We start from the raw sequence: 21,222 nt of genomic DNA on the forward strand, positions 1-21,222 counted from the left end.
ATATCAATTTTCAAATTCGTTCTCAAATGCTTTACTTTGTTTCCTGTAGCACTAATCTGAAAACTTAGCATGTTCAGCTTTGACTAAAATAATGTATCTGAAAATGATGTGCTGTTGATAATTCTATCCAATCTGTATGTCCTAGTGAAAACGAGATCAAATTATGCTCATACATAGCTGACCATGGAAAAACTATAGAAAATGTACTACTGCATAAAAACAGGAATATGGAATATTGCTTGCAATGTTGTAACACACCAAAACTTTCTTCTTTTATGTCCTTGGTTGAAATTCAAACAAAAGTATGTACAGAGTTTCAGTTTTCTCTTAAATATATGAAATGTTTAACAGTTTGCGTAAGCATAACATTTGAGCTTAACCTGTACAGCAGGCATAACCCAATTCATCGGAGTGCTGACGCTGTGGCTGGGGAACTTTCATTGTAATAACTGAAGGCTTGGCGGAGAGAAAATAGATCGTGTGTTGCAACTGTAACCTCAGGAGCACCTACCCTACTCCGTGCTCCGTGTCGGCGGCCCGACAAGCGGCATCCATCGACAGCGGTGGGGGCCCTGAATTACACCAAAGGGCGTGCACCGCACTCCCGCACAACTAAAGAGCTTTTAGAAGCGGAGATCCAGGGAGGAACCGGAGAATTCACGCATTTTGGGCGAGCCGTTCGGCGATTGCCGCCTGACTCTAAAATGGCAGCCGCCAATGGCAGTTTGGGCCGAGAATGACACCCTAAACAACAAAAACCCCAACACATGCGGAGCGGTTCGGCCCGAGAGGTGAGCTAAAATGAGGCTCTGCCCGGGTGATCCACAATTAGCTCAGCTGGGCCTGAGGACATAGCCAAATTTTTTAAACATCGGAACCCGACTGGCCAGGCACAAAATGGCGGCCGCACCGAACAGGCAGACCAACCGATGCGGAGGCTGACTAGCTGGAAGTGGATCGCCTCGGGAGCACAGGACCGATCCTGACGGCCAGCTCTGCCCTCTCTGCTGCCAGTAATGAGCGCGGAGCCTAGCGGGAGGCAGCAGTGACTTGCGGATGACTCCTGCAGGCTTTGAAGTGCGGCTGTAGCAGCGGAGGCCAGGTGCGGACTTTACCAGCTTGAAAACAACAGATTCGCCACTTTCAAATTACACATTCTACATTTTTTAAAGGAACGCCTCAGGAAGGAGGAATGAACCAAGGTAATGGTTATGACACAGAAAAAAGAGAATGAATTAATTTACCAATGTACAAGAAACAGAGCACTGAAAAACAACAACAAAAAAAACAAATGTGAATTGTCTGAGAAAACTTGAACATCTCCCTCTTTAGGAGCACATAAATGAATCACCTTTTCCTTTGAAGAGTGCAACTGTATTAAGATTCCACACACTACTGCTGCCTTCCAGTCCTCTAGAAGGTAGTCACAGTAAGACCTTTGCTAAAGAAGTCCATGCTGGGAGCCAACAACATGAACAATCTTGCACCCATCTGTTTGCTCTTTCACATGGGCAAAGGGTCTTTCACATGGGCAAAGGGTGGGAAGAAGTGTCCATGTATTAAAATCAGGACTTTGCAAAATGTAATGAACGACCTAAAAATGGGCTTCAATTACACTCATAGTGCTAAGCAGCTGGTCCCATCAGACTCAATGATCTTCACCAGCCCATTGATAAAGTAGAAACTGGCAAGCAAGTTCTGACGCCACCTATCAAGTTCAGGCTAGAGCCGCGCTGTGACCGGCTCCCGTGATGAAACTTTTTAACAGTGCCTGCCTAGGCAGAATCTAGAACCTTCTGTATGTACTGCGGTGCCCGAGCAACCTTTTGCCGATGACCGGGGAAGCTGCCCTATGCTGCTAAGAGGAGTTTCGCTTGGGTTCGCCCCTCGGCCGTCACCTACCCAGCCGGACGTCGGACACTGTTTTTCCTCGTCTCCCCGTTGTATTTCTTACCCCCTCCACCCTATGTTTATGCTATGCTCTTGTAACTCATGTAACTATTCTCCAGCACCTATTTGGCCATCACCTACACAGCTGGTCTTCTGACATTCTTTTCCACGTCTCCCCATGTGTCTCCTTCCCTCCCCCTCCCTCTTTTGATCCTTTGATTTAAACTGATGTAACTATATAACCCGTAACTAGCTGATTCAACTGATGACAATTACAAAACTGTTTTTACCTACCACGGAGCCTGAGCAACCTTGGCGGATGCCCGGTGGAGCTGTCCTATGCAGCTATAGAGGAGTCTGGCCCCTTGGCCGTCACCTACCCAGCCGGTCATCTGACATTGTTTTTCTTCGTCTCCCCATTATGTGTCTCCTTCTCTCCCCCTTCGATGGAACAATGACGACGCCCCCTGGGCGGATACCAAACCTGTTTGTACCTATCGCGGAGACCGAGCAACCTTGGCCGATGACCGGTGGAGCTGTCCTATGCAGCTATAGAGGAGGCTGGCACCTTGGCCGTCACCTACCCAGCTGGTCACCTGACATTGTTTTCCTCTTCTCCCCAATGCCCGGTAGAGCTGTCCTATGCAGCTATAGAGGAGTCTGGCCCCTTGGCCGTCACCTACCCAGCCTGTCATCTGACATTGTTTTCCTCTTCTCCCCATTCGTGTCTCCTTCACTCCCCCTCCCTCAGTGATTCTTTGATTCAAACGGTTGAAACTATGTAACCTGTAACTTGCTGATCCTCATGTAAAGTGCTCTGATACCTCCGGGTCTAGCCAGCGCTATATAAAACTTTGCAAATAAGTAATATTTCACAAATTCTTCACTAACGCTAATATTTGGCTTTGTTTATTGATTTCTACTAATAAACTTATTATTTTTAAAAAACAGAGCATTCGGATCATATTCTAAGTGTTATGGCAAATACCTGTATCCAGTACTACTCATTTTCTTGCAATAAAGCATTAAGATTTAAATGATTTTCATTTGTGCCTTTTAAAGAATATTCTGGCAAGGACTTAAGGAAAGGCATTTGAGAAAAGACTGAGCCATCCTAAGACTTTGTTTTTGCCTGAGTCTTACACACAGTCCTCCTAACCCAGACAACAGTATAGCATATTTGCGGTAAACAGACATAATATCGAGTCCAAAATATCGATTGGACAAAATATCGAGTAAAAAATATAGACTGGACAAAATATAGACTAGACAAAATATAGACAACAAAAATATCGACTAATATCGACTGGAATAGCCAAAATATCGATTCAAAAATATAGACTAGACATAATATAGACTAGAAAAAATATAGACAACAAAAATATCGAAAATAAGGTAAGTTAATAATATTTAATAATATTTGAGTAATATAAATCTGTAGCGGGTTGTGGGTTTATAGGGGAATAGGGTGGGAAGTAATTTAATTATAATTAATTAAGTAAAGTTAATGTAATTGTTACTTAAATAATAATTGGTAATTAATTAAAATATAATAGTTAATTAATTAAAAATGATTAATTGATAAATAATTAATTTTTAGTAATTTATTTTCTGTAGCGGGTTGTGTGTTTATAGGGGAATAGGGTGGGAAGTAATTTAATTATAATTAATTAATTATGTAAATTTAATCTAATTGTTAATTAAATAATAATTGGTAAATAATTAAAATATAATTGGTAATTAATTTAAAATAAATAATTGATAAATAATTAATTTTTGTAATTTATTTTCTGTAGCGGGTTGTGTGTTTATAGGGTTCAGGGTCAGTTTTCAGTTTTTGGGTAAAGGGGTATTTTTAGGGTTCAGGGTCAGTTTTCAGTTTTTGGGTAAAGGGGTATTTTTAGGGTTCAGGGTCAGTTTTCAGTTTTGGGGTAAAGGGGTATTTTTAGGGTTCAGGGTCAGTTTTCAGTTTTTGGGTAAAGGGGTATTTTTAGGGTTGAGGGTCAGTTTTCAGTTTTTGGGTAAAGGGGTATTTTTAGGGTTCAGGGTCAGTTTTCAGTTTTTGGGTAAATGGGTATTTTTAGGGTTCAGGGTCAGTTTTGGGTTTTTTGGTAAAGGGGTATTTTTAGGGTTCAGGGTCAGTTTTGGGTTTTTGGGGTACAGGGATATTTTTAGGGTTCAGGGTCAGTTTGGGGTTTTTGGGGTACAGGCGTACGCTTTCTCTACTGTAGCACCCACTGGAGTGGGAATAGTAATTTTTACCCCTACGCTATCCAACGATCTCTGTAATGTAGCACCCACTGGAGTGGTTACATTAAATTTAAACCTTTTGCTATGCCACGGTAAATATATTCTATATGTTTTATTAATAACATGTATTTATATATATATGTATTATTATTATTATTTTTTAAATTTACATTAATTATGTAATAATGTTACATTTATTTAATAATTTTAACAATGTTTATATTAAATATATGTAATATTATAATAGTTTTAACTTATTTTAAAGACATAAAAAAATCGATATTTTGACAGTCTATATTTTTAACACTCGATATTTTAAAGTCGATATTTTTGTACTTACCTTAGTGAAGATAGAGAGTCGATATTATGTCCCTCGATATTTTGTCATCGATATTTTGGGAACTCGATATTTTGGTAGTAGATATTATTTCAGTGATCCATATTTGCAAAGAAGTGGCGGAAAGTGGCGTCAGCCTCCTCGGCTTAACGCCGCGCTCCGCCACTTCTGAAACGCAGGGCTGCACCATATTTACAACAATATGGGGCAGCCCTGCGTATCCCTCTGCGCTGGCACTAAAGTTAGCAGCCTTCCACCAACGCAGGCACCCTTGCACCCTAGAGCAAGGGTGCCTGCTTGAGGGAAAGATTGTTTATGTGCATGAGGGTCTCCCTTCCTGCACATAAATCTTTAAATGGCGTTTTGTAACTTTTATATATGCTGCTTAATGCAGCACATATAGAAGTTGCAAAACATCATTTTTGGGGGTATTGTTTATGTGCAGGAAGGGACACCTTCCTGCACATAAACAATCAATGGCATTTTGCTGTTTCTATGTGTGATACACAACGCAGCACACATAGAAACTGCAAAATAAAGCATTTCTCCTCGTTTCACCTGTTTAAGACCAGGTTTTCTCTGGTCTTAATTTTGTAGCTGCCTCCTATTTACGTCACCCTTGTAAATAGGAGCAGTGTCAAAATCAATGGGTGTTGTGGTGGAACGCCCACCACAACAGCCATTGCCCTCCCCTTTCTAAGTTCATCGTGAAAGGTGTCTTATTAACAAGGCAAAAACAACAATTGATGGACGGAATGTTGCACAATGGCAAAACATTCACCCCCAGCCACAAATCTGGGTTTAATCCATCGTTATTTTGCTCACCACACCACCCCAGTTCAGACATGGCCATAAGCAAATCAGTCTTGACCCTGTGCCTTATGGGAACAGTCCAGCCTGAACTTCGAAGCCATGTCTTCCCTGGACCGGAATCAAGCATCCTAGGACCGGTTTCTGGCTATCAGCCGTCATCAGCCAGGATAGCTTGATTCCAGTGGCATGGAGATCACGGGATTAACGTCTGAGCATACCTGTCTCGCTTGGGGTGACAAATGCAAAAACAGCAATTGATGGACGGAATGTTGCACAATGGCAAAACATTCACCCCCAGTCACAGATCTGGGTTTAATCCATTGATATTTTGCTCACCACACCACCCCAGTTCAGACATGGCCATATGCAAATCAGTCTGGACTGTTCCCATGGGGCACAGGGTCAAGACTGATTTGCATTCTGTCCATCACTTGTTGTTTTTGCATTTGTCACCCCGAGTGGGACAGGTATGCTCAGACGTGAGTCCTGTGGTCTCCATGCCACTGGAATCAAGCTATCCAGGCTGATGAGGGCTTAAAGCCCGAAACCGATCCTTGGATGCTTGTTTCCAGTCCAGGGAGGACCTGGCTTGACAGTTCGGGCTGAGCTGTTCCCATGGGGCACAGGGTCAAGACTGATTTGCATATGGCTGGGTTCAAACTGGAATGGCATGGTGAGCAAAAAAACGATGGATTTAGGCCCAGATCACTGTACTGGGGTGAATGTATGATATTGTTTTGGATTCTGTCCATCACCTGTCATTTACAAGGCAGCGTTAAGCCATGTTAAGTGGCTTAATGCTGCCTTGTAAATAAGGCAAAACTCCTATCGCCAACCCAACTTCACTAAATGTGACGTTGTGGTGGCAATAGAGGCTTGTAAATATGCTCCAATGTGTCTTCCAGTGTGATGTCATCCACACAGTTTGAAGACCATTAAGCTGTGGTATTATTTTTTCCCTGTAAAAGAATTGGACACAAGATGGAATATTGGAAAAGAAAAGGTTTAACAAATGTGACTCTTGTACGGAGTAGTTTCTGAGATACACAGAATATTTTTGTTGAAGTCCTTTTTTTCCTCAATTGTATTCACCAGTTATGTGACAGAGCTGTCAAAACATATCAAAGTGAAGTCCCCTGGACGCAATGATCATAAGAACAAAGTGTCAGACACCGCAGACTTCATGAGTTTTTTTCCTACGTTCATCTGGACAGTGCGAGACTTCACCCTGGAACTGGAACTAAATGATAAACCAATTTCGGCAGATGAATATCTGGAGAACGCTCTGCAGCTGATCAAAGGTATGTGCAAGTATGTTTGCATGGTAAAGTGCTTTATGAGTTGTGGCAGTACTTCTTAATTCCTTCTCCCCTAACAAGTGGCCACCCAAGGCACAGTAAGTGGTCATTGTTTGTCTCTGGTGGTTTACCAGTGTAAGGCTTCCCTTGAGGCGACTGGCATTCACCACAATCCCTACTTATGTTTTTGGAGAAGTAAATATGTTGCTATTTGGAGTAGCTTAAAAGATCCACTTGGTGAGAGATCTAGATTTCTCCACATGATTTCATCACTGCTGACAACTGGATTTGCATTAGGGTCCGAAAATGTTTATTAGAAACTAATGATAAAAGATAACGGTGAACTACAGTAGGTGGGTAGGCACTATTCCATTTACAGGTGCCCAAAGTCGATAGCTGGATGGGGCCAGTCAATTCTTAGAATGTATAATGATAGCCTAGAGGTGTGGCATCATCAAAAGCAAACCTTTTCATAGTGCTGGAGACGCAACATTGTAGACTTCCAGAAAAAAGGTAAATTGAGTCCCTGTACACACACCTGATAATAGGGCAAGGTGGTGACTTTGTGATAGTCAGCTATATCAGAGTTATGAATGGAGCCAAGTGTAACAGGAATAATAGTGAAATATCACAGTGCCTGTAGGTTATGAATACTCATGAAATGATATTTTGAACAGCTGAAACTCATGGGAAACATGTGTATATATATATTTTTTAACCCGATTACTGTAAAAAACAAAAAATTAAGGTACTGTGAGATGATGATTACTGGCCTGATTTATGGCTGGGGGGATGGCCTGCCAATCAGCCATTGGGAGAGAATAATTTACTCCATCCACATGGTGGAGACGGTAGCCCACCCAATTTATAAATGACCTTAAAGCAGGTGGTCATTTATAAAAAATATTGCTAGAACCACCATCACTGTTGCTCCTGGCAATGCATATTGATCTGTGACGCATCCCTGTAGCACAGAGTAATTGTTTTTTCTTTACAAAAAGAAAATCCGGAAATGGGATTTTCTTTTTGAAAATAAAATTTGTTATTATCCCCCTGCCATGGGAGTCTTCTCCCATGACGAGGGAAGCATTATAATGGTTTTACTGTTCCTTAACGCCTGGTTTTAACTGACGGAAAGAAACCATAAAAAAACACATGCCCGCCTGTCTAAATTGGGCGGGCGGACATGTATCCATTTTTCCAACTGACCTCACTACCCAGGGCCTTCAGAGAAATCCCCACCCCTTACCTTTTAAAATAAAGAGTATGCCCCTCAATTTTCCAGGCTGATGGACAGCTTGACGGTTAAACAATTTAGGTAATTATACACCCATTCAACATTTAATTACCAATACAATAAATACCATCGATAAATGAATTATACATGTATTCACTTTCCACCTTATTGCCCCACAAATCCAATAACCTGCTACTGCATTATAAGTTACTAATTAAATTTAAAAAAATATTAAACATTTTAAAATTGTAAATTGTATTACCAAAAATGTATAACAATTATACTAGCATTGCTAAAATTTATATTATAATTAATATATTAAATTAAATTATAAAACACATTTTTGTACATATGTATAGATATTTAAGTAAGCAAATTATTTGAAACAATATACCAAAACATTTCTTGACAAATATATTCTGTGACAAAGTATTTCTGCATCAATGATATTTTTGATGCAATGTGTTATAATTATATTAAGACTCTATTAGTGGTATAGGGAAGACCCTCATGCCTATGGGCAGCCTTAATTAGTAACTGCAACACTTTGCTCTTCATAGGCCCAAATGGGGCTGCAATAGCCAAAGTGCAAAAGGGCTGTATGTGACCTGCATCTATCTGAGTACTGATGGCTACAGGTACCAGATTGCCATAGGTCTGGTGGGCTGCATCTGCCAGATCCCCGTGGACATGGACATTGACTGTCTCCAACTACCTTGGCCCCAGACAGCACTACACCTACTTTCAGTGTGGCCAGGACCACTACCAGTTCATACTGCTTACTGACTGATTCACGGGCTGTTCCTGCTCAAATGAGGCTGCCTCAGTAGTCTGTCAAAACCCTTGCTTATCTGATCGTGTCCCGGTGTTGCAACTTCTGGTTGGGAATACACCTCTTGGGTGTATTCCCCCCCCCCGCTCCAGTGTGTTTACCGTGCGGATCACCCCAATGTGCACGTGTGCTGCATGTGTACGAAACAACAACACAAGGGATTCGTAAGTATATTGCCTACCGGGGGTGGGGTAAGATATCGTAAACGACTGAAAGCAGTTGAGCTGTCTACATTTACTGACTGTGCTAGAGCCTAATTCATATCACTGTGATTGCTAGCAAGACTAGGAACATAGAGGTAGAGGGAATATTGAAGTGGGAGAAGAGAGGGAGTAGAGTGGGTGAATAGACCAAAAGAGAGGCCACTCAGGATTACTGAACTGTGTGTTTCCTGAAGTGTGTAGCAAATTTTACAACTGGGATCAAGGAACATTCATTTTTGTAAAGTATAGTATTTGTTAGTTGAGTACCGAGCTCGAGCAGCCCCACACTACATCTCCAAGAAACCTGTTAATGCTCACATTCACTACCCTCAAGAGTCCAGTGCAGAAGGTGCTGCACTTGGCTCAGTTTGCAGAGCTATTATCACAAAAATGACCCAGACCACCCAGACACTTAGAAATTCATTATTTTCATGTTATACCATTTGTTACAAAGCTTTTGCAACTGACTCTTCCATTTTTATAATTGAGGTAGGAGGTATAACCATGTTTTGTCATCTTAAAAATTGTCTCTTTCGTGTTGGTTGTGGAATCTAAAAAAGTGGGTATGGCTACTCCTTATGCAACCATACTCTACTTGCCGACATGTTTCATTGCCATCTATATTTTTGGCAATTTCTTCAGGGCTTCACACATTTTTAAGCCACTGCACTGGACAAACGTAGTCTTCACAACTGTAAAAAAAAACACATACACGCCCGCTTTAAAAGAGTAATCAAAAAGCGTTTTTAAAAAAAAAAACATTTATATTCTTGAGTGATCCCATAAGTACACAATTCCATACTATTTACCCTCAATGGGCCAACTGGACTCATACCATCCGAGAAGGCGAAACCCTCCTGTGTTTCTAGACGACTCCAACTGTGAGTCACCTTATGTGCCCTTCGATAAACTTTTCTGCAGGGGATAGAATAGCATAAGCCTTAAAATATCATAGGCATTCCATGTACTCTTCTACAGCTTAAATTGTACATTTTCTCATAAGCTCAAAGTCTGCATTCTCTTATAGCCTGCCTATTTCTCTTGTAGCCTGCCTGCTATTGCCTGCTATTATTTTCCCTCATTAAGTCAAAATGACACACACACTCGAAATGGCAAATTATTTAAAAAAAGGGGAAATTCACTGAGAGACATGTTTTCTACCCCAGAGGTATATTCCTGTGCTCCCTGGTTAGCGTTATTGGGCGTTTCCTTAGAAGAAAACCGCTCATTCAAACAGCATATCGTGTAGAGTTAAATCGGCATTTTTCTTATACATCCAAAACTCTCCTTCATTAGTATCCCCTTTCAAAGTGCGTTTCATTTATGAGTCAAATCAGCGCTTTTCCTACACGTCCTTAGCCTGCTATCGGACCCCCCCCACTCCTTACCGATAGGGATGTTACAACAGAGCCATCTCATCAGCCCATTCGTCTCCTCGGATCCCCGTCTCTTCTTTAAAAACATACCGGGAGTTTCTCAGTTACGCTCGACATCCCGTGAGAACACCTAAGGCGCCATCTTGGAAAGGTACATTTCCTAGTTCACTCAATGGGCGTCCCGATATCGTTGTGCTCTCTGACACTAAGGTGCGTGATATTTGTCGTCTCACAACTGTTTGTTTTATAGTAAGGGCTTGGGCAATTTTTAAGGTGACACGACATGGTTATACCTCCTACCTCAATAATTAAAATAGAGGAGTCAGTTGCAAAAGCTTTGTAACAAATGGTATAACATGAAAATAATGAATTTCTAAGTGTCTGGGTGGTCTGGGTCATTTTTGTGATAATAGTATTGAGTGGAGGGCGACCCATACCCTTTCTCCCTCTTAGCTCCTTGATGTTAAATAGCAGTTTGCAGAGCCCCAGGACAGCAGTGGCAAATTACCTTAACCCCTCCACTCTTGAGGCCCAGGAGACCTTGATTTCCAGTGGCGCCTAAATGGGGTCTGGCAGCTTAAGTAAGCTACAGAAGATACATTATTAAGCAGCGAGATTGACTATGAAAAGAGAAAGCCGTCTCTTCTGTATTCTGCAATATGCTATATACAGAGGCTAACCCAACTGTGAAAATCCTATGTCTAAATAACATATTTGATTTATCCCCTGATATATGGCTATCGTCTCATATTGCATCTCATATAAGCTCTGGGCTTGCGTTTTTGTTAGGCAGGTTCTTCAGTAAATACCATGAGCTAGATGGGCTAGATGTCCACCAAAGACGGGAGAAGCTCAATCATTGCAGCCTTTCTTTTACTATCACTATTCTGAAGAAAGTTCTAGCAGTTTCAGGGCACTTGTCAAGAATGATCTTGTATTAAGTTTATTTTATTTTTTTATTTTTCTTACTGCTTTTGGTACCACCAACTTTAATGAAACTTTTAAGTTTTTGTCTATTCTCCCTTAATCACTCTTATGTTTTATCAAGGTTCTCCTTCTTGCTTTGTCTTAAACGAGTCTGACATCCAGTAAGTATTATATATCTAAATTGCAATTAATTTTTCCTTATTCAGGCAACAGTTCCAAAGTATCAACGTTAAACCTTCCACGGGAGTGCATCAGGTTTTACTTTCCAGGCAGAAAATGCTTCGTTTTTGATCGGCCTACAAGTAAGAAGAACCTGAAGAGACTTGAAGAGCTCAGCGAGAATGACCTGGATCCTGAATTTATTTCACAGACGAAAGAATTCTGCCTGTTTATCTTTCGGGAATGTCGAACTAAAACGATTGAAGGCGGTCATCCAGTAACTGGGAAACGTAAGTTTCTGATGCTGTCTCTCCTCAAGTTTTCCAATCCTTAAAATCAGTCACTACCATAATTGTATGCATATGCCTCCTCCTTTAGCCTTAGTACCTGCATGAGGTTCTGAAATGCTGCCATGGATTTTAAAAGTAAATGCTACTTATCACTGCAAGAAGACACACAACAAGGTGATATGGCACATAGCAAAACACATTAATAAATAAATACTCTTGAAACCTTGGAATAATGCTGAATAATTGCTCAGATAGTTTCTGATGAATTTCAGTCCTTGTCTTAGTCATGTAGAAAAATTATGGTCTAAAGACTGTAGGACTAGCTCTCTCTTCGGGCATGTAGAGTGGTGTGTAGTCAGTGCAAGGCTGATTCAGTAGGTAGAATATTTGTAATTTTATGTTGTGAATGGAGAGGAGGCACAAATTATTGCGGATGCGCAATATGGGTTCCGATCGGGAAAATCTACCATGGATCAGTGTCTCAATTTGTACCTTATTATTGCAAAATATACCATAGCGAAGGCTGGGGTTCTATATTTAGTCTTAATGGACCTCACCGCGGCCTTTGATCGTGTGAATCGTAATAAGTTGTGGGCTCTAATGAGGGACCTTGGGGTGGATACAGCCACATTAAACATCCTTCAGTGACTGCATTCCAACACGACAGCAGCTGTAAGATACATAAAGGAGGGGAAAGTCACGGAGTTATTTAAGTGTTGTAGTGGGGTTAGACAAGGATGTATCCTAGCACCATTCTTGTTTACTATATATATTAATGGGCTTGATGCCACCCAGCGTAACATAGAGGCCTACATACCTAGAATAGGGGACAGAACAGTCCCAGTGCTGCTCTACGCAGATGACGCTGTGCTTTTGGCCCACACCCCACATAGCTTACAGCTCCTAATAGATGGATTCGTGAAATTCATGAATGATTTAGACATGTCCTCTAACTTAGCAAAATCATACGTGATGGAGATGGGTAAGAAGCCTAGTAAAAAATATAATTATACCATAGGCTCTATAGGCTCATACACCCTGGGTAAAGTTCCAGCCTTTGCCTATTTGGGTATGTTTTTTGCCAACTGTCTTAATTTTAAACACTTGAAGAGGAAAAGTGTCTGGCTTTGATTAGATCCACAGGTTCAATTGCAAATTATGCCCAGAGGTTAGGGTGCTGGACCCCAGGTGTTATTTTAAAATGGTATAATTCCATCTGTTGTGCTAAAGTCCTGTATGGAAGCGAGGTGTGGGGATTTGTTAAACCTACCAACTTGCAAAGGGAAGAGAATAAATATCTAAGACGTATGCTGAAAGTCCCACATAGCACGCCAGCATACTGTGTACATGAGGAGTTGGGGATGAGGTGTATATCAGACAGTGTGGGTGTGAAGCCCCTAGTATGTTTGTTGAAGATGTGGACTAATGACGCGGTGGCCCTGACAAGGTTGGTGTTGCGTGATTGTCTCTTCCTGGACCATGCGCATAAAAATCCATGGCTGAAATATGTCAGGGATTCTTTTGTTAATCTAGGTCGCGCAAACCTATTTGACAAACCAGAGACAATAAAGTCAAAAGACATAAGTGACATCAAAACACTGTATCGAACGTTTGCGATGGCGCAGCGCCTAACCGTTGAACTTGGGAAACACACGGTGAGAGATCATATCTTAGTTAAAACAACACAACGCATAAAACCCTATCTAACATTAATGACAAGTGCCCATGATCGTTTTAGGTCTCGGCCTGCGTAGGCTGCTCTTGCGAGAAATTTCGTTTTTCAGTATGGGGGCTTGAACACGCCCCTCTTCTCCATTGGCTGGCTTCCTAAACGGAGTCCAACCATTGGAGGAGAGGGGCATCACTCCGTTCAAGCCTGGATTCGGGGGGGGGGTTAGCTTCTTTCTGTTTTTTTCCTCTCCTCTTCCCATTGGCTGGAATTTTACCTTCCAGCCAATGGGAGTAGGAGAGAAAGAAAACATGCCCCTGAATCCAAAAATGACGCTGCCTTTCTCCAAGGCATTTCTGCCTCGCCTCGGAGAAACATGGTTGCGTTCATGGCGTGGTCCACTTTCCACCCGGAGCTCGCTTGTTTCTTTCTCCTTGCAGGTCGTTTAGGACGTTAGATTTCCAGAACGGGAATCGGCTTGCTGTCGTCCGGAGTAGTGATCGTGGCAAGGAGCTGGGGTTGCGGCAGTACGGGAAGCCTACATCGAGGATCAGCTGTTTACAAGTGATCAGAGGTTGCAGGGAGCGGCTAGCGGTGACCGAGCAGGGGCTGGGGTGGAGCTGCGGGCATCTTTTCCCGTTGAAGGCAGTTTTCTTGTTTTTATTGCATCATGGGTTGCATACAAGTTTAACATTCGGTAAATGCCCATATGTGTGTTCCTAAAGTGGGCAGTTTCTTATGGAAATTCAATGAGGGAAAGTGTCACGTGTTAATCCCCACAGGCAGCTATGCTGTGAACATCTGCAGGGCCAGTAAACAAACCTCACCAGTTAAAGCGACGTGGGAAGGTTGCATGTCCAATCCTTTGTTTTACGCCAAGATGCTGTTTGGGGCAAATAAACAACCCTCTTTCTCTGTAATGGAAAAAGGGGTTCATTTGCTGTCATGCCCACAAACCTGCCTCCCATGCTGCTTGTGCCCTCAATAATGGCCTCCACATGTGAGTAAGGCCTTCCTCTTATTCGTGTTGTCAGTTGCTGGGAGCCCATTCGCTCCTGAGGCCTCGCTGTTGCTAACGGGAAGATGTTTCTGCAGGTGACTATCTCTGTCTCTGTGAGATACGACTCTGCCGGGACCCACATAACCCATCGTCCCACCCGAACCTGAATCGAACGAGGATGTGGCGGAACGACCAGAGTTGCCGGCTGCAGAACCAGGTTCATGTCTCGGCAACGGCCCAACATCCTGTGATTTGGGGCAAATCAGACAATCTACGCGTGTCTAAAAATAAAAAAAGAATGTGTCCTCGGGGTAGTCCAAACCTGCAGACAAACACAGGAACTTGTGCAGGACATTTTTCGAATTTCTTTTGGGAAAATATAAAATAAGGCCAAGGGACGGGGGATATCATGTTAGACCAACCCCAAACTAATGCAACAAGAACACCAAACAGCCCTTGTTGTATCTACTACTAACATCCATACATGTGCAAAAAAAACATGTTTATTAGGGACACGAATGTTGTTCTACCCCCACGCACGTATTTCCTCAGGTGCAGATTTAAACTCGCAGTTTCTCCTATGCACCCCCGCACACACATCTCTCCTCGGCTCCAGGTTTCCGCCCACCAATCCCATGGTTTGATAGTAAGATAATACAATAATGGGGCCCTAGAACTCCCTGGGCCGCGGTGTCACTGCACCTGCTGCACCTCCCTGTCTGCGCAAGCGTAGCAAAGAGGACACAGCTCCCTCGAATACGCGTGGTAGAGAGAATAACTGTTTAGACGCCGCTCAAATTAAATTTATAGAGTGGACAAGTCTGTGTCTGTTCAGCATGGAATTTACGTGGGGAATGTTAATGAGTGGGTCGTAAACGAGGGACGTGGAGTCAATGCCTGTTGTCGGAATGTGGTATTTTACCTCTGTTTGCTTTGATCTGCATTACCCCTCTGAGCGTGCTTTGTTGAATATTGTCCTCACTCTGGGCACTGTTGATAACTCTTTACAGACACTTTGCATCTGTTCTCGGAGAGAGCCCTGCCCGTCAGTTGTTTTTGAATGGATTATTTGGGTGCTGCTTGTGGTGTGATTAGAGGGAGAGCCGAAGACATCACACATTCACGGACTCCTCTGCCTAAGGAATTTGGAAATTGAGCCAGCGAGTGGGATGCTGATTTGTCAGAGGACACTGGAATCAGGACTTGGCATCTAATCCAGAGGCTCCCGCGGGACTGCGAGGACCAGCGCGCAGTGCGGCTTGTGATCTGCCGCAGCTGGTCCTCTTCCCTATTCGCGTACGCGGGACGCAAGGGTTGGCCCGTTCTAGCCCGTTCTAGACCGGTCAAGACCGGACCGGGCCACCCCTCTTGCGTTCAAACTCCTGTGGGTCCAAAAACTGTATGTACTATATATTATTCAACTGATTACAAGCGCCTGTGTTCCACTTTAGACCAAGCGCCATGAGGATGGCCACTCGTGAAATTAGGAGCAAAGCAGCAAAGGGGGGGGGGGGGACATCTAACAGGTACCCTTGATAATTTTATTACCAGAGCTAACTCGGTAATAGATCAGGGCATAAGTTTGATGGAGAAAAGAGTGTCACTGGATCTAGCAGTGGCCAGAAGAATGTCACAGGACCCTGTAATGACCAAGAGATCGTCCTTGGGTCATATAGCATCTGCCAGAACCCCGGAACACATTGATTGTCCAACCCCTATTGTGTTACAAGCAGACGTGCACCACACTCCTAGCCCACATCCCCAGGTACCTACCCTTACACAAGTACCAACGCATCTGCTTAATGATCCCATTGTCCTCTCAGGGCCAGTTGCAGTGGACGATATTATAATCGAAACCATAGAGCGAGAGGCCCAGGAAGACGAGCCCAATAAATGACAACTACGTGGGAGACGGTAGGGTGCTATATCGAAACGGAAGCGCCCGACCACTCCTGCACCTGTTCAGGCTAGTAAAAAAGCAAAGGTCACCAAAGCACAGTGGAATAGGGACTTAGTGAACAAAGAGGGGGAGGAAATAGGGGTTGGCCCACAGGTAGGACAGAGTGGGCATGATGAGCATGATGCTCTAATCGTTGTTAATCTCGATATACCAGAGGAATCACAGGATTCTCTAGTTAGAGATGAGCGGGGAGACAGTAGAGCAGGGTTGGCTGACAAGGGGACTGCAATCCTGCTAAAGAACATGGGGGAAATGAAAAAAAAAATCCTAACCCCACTGGAAACCAGACTGACACGTACAGAAAACCAGCTACTAGAGGTTGAAAAAAGTATTATAACACTGGCAAGTCTCAGTATAGCATCAGTACTTGATACAAACATACCTCAACGCTCGACCCAGGGAACGAGTGAGAATAATACAAATACAACTATGGTAAATTTAGTAAGCTCTGATGCAACAGTCACAGAACCCCCAGTACAGGACACTAATGTTACTAAGTCCAACCAGCAGGAACAGAAAGGGTACCAAACAGAGAGAAAACCGAGGGGAGGTTATATTAATCTTCCACCAGATGTTAGTCCCTATGTAATTGTCCTGACAGGGGTCCCTGAGCTAGGCAATCAACACGAAGAATCCTTTTCGACGCTCAAAAACAAAGTATCTTATTGGCCCTTACCTACACACATAAAGAGTCAAATCTTAATGGTGCAAACGGCCCCTTGGATACGCCCCTCAAGAAAATCAATAACTGGTGATTGTGTGGTAGTCAATTTTGAAAACCCACGAACTGTGCACCATATATGCTCATGGAACTCTCAAGGAGGGAACTCCATAATCAAAACCAGACCTCTTTCGTTTTTCTATCCTCCTAGGAGGCGTCCTGAAGGTGGCGGAAGTTGGACTAGGGTTAATTATCATGCTTGGAGTGGGATCCGTGATAGGGGCTTGGGCAATCCAAACCAATGGGTAGGGGCACCAATCTTTAACAGATTTAGCTGCTTAAATGCAGTAGATTGACTGAAGCCAATTATGGGTTGTACATCTAGCACCAAAGGTAGACTATGCACAATGAGTCCTATGCTCAAATACGACCAAGGGAAAGGATACACAGAAGTCCCTAGTATCACTAGCAGTGAAGGAGTAGCCGTGGCAGCTCGTGTCAAGGGGGACGGACCACAGGACCCATCCACACATAAACCAGGGTATATAAATTGTGTAAACACACAGGGAGAACGAACTGAACCCCTGGAAGGACAGAACTCCATGGGAGAGTTGTCTATGGGAGCTATCACTTCAAATATCAGGTCTTCAAATCTGGGGTCTCCACCAAAGAGTAGCAGTAATGATGAGATCCTGAAACTAATATCATGGAATATAGCTGGTGCAACAAAGAACCTGAGGGATCCGATTGGGCAAAGTACATTGATTCTGTTGATTTTTGCCTTCTTCAAGAATCATGGGCACTCGATACGCCTCATAAGGTAGGCTATAAGTCATTTGGAATTGGCGCCATCCCCTCTGTAAGGGGAAGGCCATCAGGCGGTTTAATTACCTGGGTCAGAGTAACTTTAAGGATCAAGGTAGAAGTTATAGACACAAGCTCATTGGACATACTGGCACTACAAATTACAACTAGCGAAGGTAAAATACTTGATTTAATTAACGTCTATAATAGACCCGCTTCAGTATCCAAGGAATCATTAACTTTGGTAAAGCTGGACTCCTTTTTAAGCAGAATAGTTGACAAAGAAGCTGTTATTATAGCTGGTGATCTAAATTGCAACTATGAACCAATCCCAGGGCTGAGCGACGTTTTTGACGAAGAAGACCAGGCAAATAACATTCCCTCGTTGGACAATAATGATCCTGTACATTGTTCAGTTCTGGCAGTTCAATTAGTGAAGTTGTCGCGGAACATGGTCTTAGGGCTTGCAATGGACGTCTCCCGTCGGATACAACCAAAAAGCCAACATTCTATAGGAACAATTGCAAAAGCAATTTAGATTATGTAATTGTCTCTTTGACTATCTGGCAGCATATGATTGACTTAGAGGTGAAGGACAGGATAGAGAGTGACCATCGTCCCTTGGAACTACAGCTAGATGCAGGCTTGTTAAAGGGGGCTGGGAGTGCAAAGATAACTGATCCATATAGCGGTCAACGTGATGAGATTTTCGTTAGTAACAACAGACGAGCCCTAAAGTGGTCACACATACTGGAACATGGCGATATCCTTGCAGAAATTTATTTACAATTCGCAAGTTCATTGTCGGCCTTCATAGGTTCCCCACCTGAGGCCGACAATCCTGGTTGCTTCATTGCACTTCACAATGAGCTCTTCAACACCTTGAAACACCTAGTCACAAAATTGGCAAAAGAAAAACATCAGAAATTGCAAAATCTGTCCTATAGTAAGCCATGGTATGATAAGACATGTAGGCAGTATAAAGAAAACCAAATCTCCGGACGATGTTAGGTTGGCAAGAAAAATTTATAAACAGGTGCAGGTTGTTTCAAGGAAAGCTTGGGAGGAGAAGAATTGGGCGGATATCCTGGCAGCTGCAAAGGCTAAGGACAATATAGGCTTCTGGAGGCTAGTTGCCAATGGGAACCACGAAGGGAGAGTTGTCAAAGATGTTTACCTTGACGAACTCACGTGGTTTAATCATTTTACTACTCTTTATAAAAAATACGATGACGCCACTAATATTACTAGTGAGGAGGCTCCATGGCCCACACCTTCTAATGCTACCCTGGATTTTACAATAGAGGAAACTGAGGCAGCCATTAATGCAGTGAAAAATGGTAAAGCACCTGGCTTAGATAAAATTCCTGGAGACCTCTACAAGCATGATCTAAAGGTATGGGCACCTTATATAAATCATTTGTGCAATATGCTGTCTTGTAGTGTAGATTTTCCAGAAAGCTGGAGGGGAGCTGAGATTGTTTTAATTTTAAAAAAGGGTGCTCGGTCGGAACCCTCTAATTACCGACCAATTAGCCTAATGGACATTCTCCAGAAAATGTATTCTAGGCATATTTTAATCCGTGCAAACTTGTGGTTGGAAGATAACTCGGTCCTCATGAAGTTCCAAGCTGGGTTTAGGAACAAAGTGAGCACCATCGACCAAGTTTTTAGATTTTGTTGCCTTTATTGGAAATACGTTCAGATTAAAAAGGGACATTTATATGTTGCTTTCGTAGATCTCAGAGCAGCTTTCGACCTAGTGCCACGAGATCTTTTATGGAGGTCACTCCATATGGCAGGGCTACCCAACTTCTGCTGGTTCAGATAATTGGGTTGCACGCCAAGAACTTTGCTAAAGTGAGATGGGGCCCCAATGGGGAATTAACCCAGAATATACCTATTGAGCGTGGCGTTCGCCAAGGCTGCGTCCTGGCCCCCACTTTATTTTCCATTTTTGTGAACGATATTCCTGCACACTTAGAGGGTTGCAAAAATGACTCGCCAAAATTAAATGGGGAAAGGGTACCTGCGTTATTATTCGCGGATGACACCATCTTAATTTCCCAAACTAAGAAAGGCCTACAGGCACTATTGCATTCATTCAGTGACTATTGCAATAGGAAAGGTTTGGAAATTAATGCCAAAAAAACCAAATGTATGGCCCTAAACCCTATTAAACCGGAAAAAGGTTACCTAACATTAAATGGCCAAAGACTGGAATCGGTCCAAAACTTTTCCTATTTGGGGGTCACCCTTGACTCCAATTTCACGTGGAGGCCCCAAATTGAGAAAGTAAGTTAATATTCACTCAGAACACTATACCCATTCTGAAGAAGCAGGGTGCAAGTATTAGCAAAGCTGTGTCACCAGCACTAGAGGTATTTAAATTCAAAGTTCAATTGGCAGCCCTTTACGGTGCTGAGATTTGGGGGCCAATGTCAAAGGATGTTTTCACAATTTCGGAGAACAAATTTATGAGAAGCCTTGTAAGGACCCAAAAGGCTACCCTTTAGTACCACTTCAGTTGGACTGAAATGTCAAAAGAACCGACCATCATACAATTGCGCGGCCACTAATGTTTTGGGTAAGACTTTGGCAAACACCAGAATTGCTTGACTACAGAAATGGGTTAAAAGAGGTAATGGGCATGGATGGATTGAACTCCAATATTTGGCTAAAACATGTTAGATTGTGGTTAACCAAGATAGGTTTATCTCAACTTTGGGAGAATCCGGAAAGGTTACCATATAACTCTAGAAAAATGGTGAAAATGGCTTTTTGGGGTTTTATTAATAACCAAATGGTTAATGGAAATAGTGGTGGGACTTTAGTAAACAACTTCCTAAGGTTCAAGGATGAGCCTCTGTTTGAGAATTTCCTAGATGAAGTTGAGCCCCTGCTAGCTAAAACCCTTTTTATGAAACTAAGATATGGAAACCTTTTGACCAACTCAACCCTGGCACGCTGGTCTAGAAGGGGCAATGTTGTTGATGACCAAACTACCAGTGAAACATGTACTATGTGCGAGGGTAACCTTAAGGAGGATGACCAGCATATCCTTTTCTTCTGCCCAGCCTATGTGTCGGCCAGAAGGAAGTGGATCAAACCTTTATGCAATCTGTTGGGAATAAGGTCATTTAAGATGGCATTAAGAATGATCAAATCTGATACAACTCAAACAATTGTATTTAGTGTCATCAGATTTTTGCTTTCCATCCACTTTGTGCGCAGAAAAAAAGGCCTAAAGCTATAAGGACAAAATCGTATACCACTTGTTCACTTGGTTTTATTTGTTTAGTGGTCTGATTGTATGTATTTTTATGGTAACTTTTTCAGCCCTGTGCTCAAAAGCTAGGCATGCTATCATGTTTCATACTTGTCTTTTTTAAAAACTGTACTGATTTCATTAGCAACAATTATCAGTTGTTTCAAAAACGGGATTAACATGTATTTTATCAATGAAATGTGTATGCCGTGCAAATCTTTTATGGCCATGTAGTGCCGAAATAAAGA

General features: G+C 42.6%; 1 protein-coding gene across 3 annotated transcripts in view; it reads left to right on the forward strand.

Moving 5' to 3' along the window:
* LOC147682139 (guanylate-binding protein 1-like) overlaps positions 1-21,222 on the forward strand; it is a 338,883-nt gene that overhangs the window by 127,239 nt on the left and 190,422 nt on the right. For all 3 annotated transcript variants that reach the window (XM_086943550.1, XM_086943552.1, XM_086943551.1), the window contains exons 5-6: positions 6,386-6,591; positions 11,370-11,612. In XM_086943550.1, the coding sequence (XP_086799676.1) occupies positions 6,386-6,591; positions 11,370-11,612 (449 nt within the window). The remainder of the gene's footprint in view (positions 1-6,385; positions 6,592-11,369; positions 11,613-21,222) is intronic.

Source organism: Lissotriton vulgaris, chromosome 11 (assembly GCF_964263255.1).
Source record: "Lissotriton vulgaris chromosome 11, aLisVul1.2, whole genome shotgun sequence".
NCBI lineage: Eukaryota > Metazoa > Chordata > Amphibia > Caudata > Salamandridae > Lissotriton > Lissotriton vulgaris.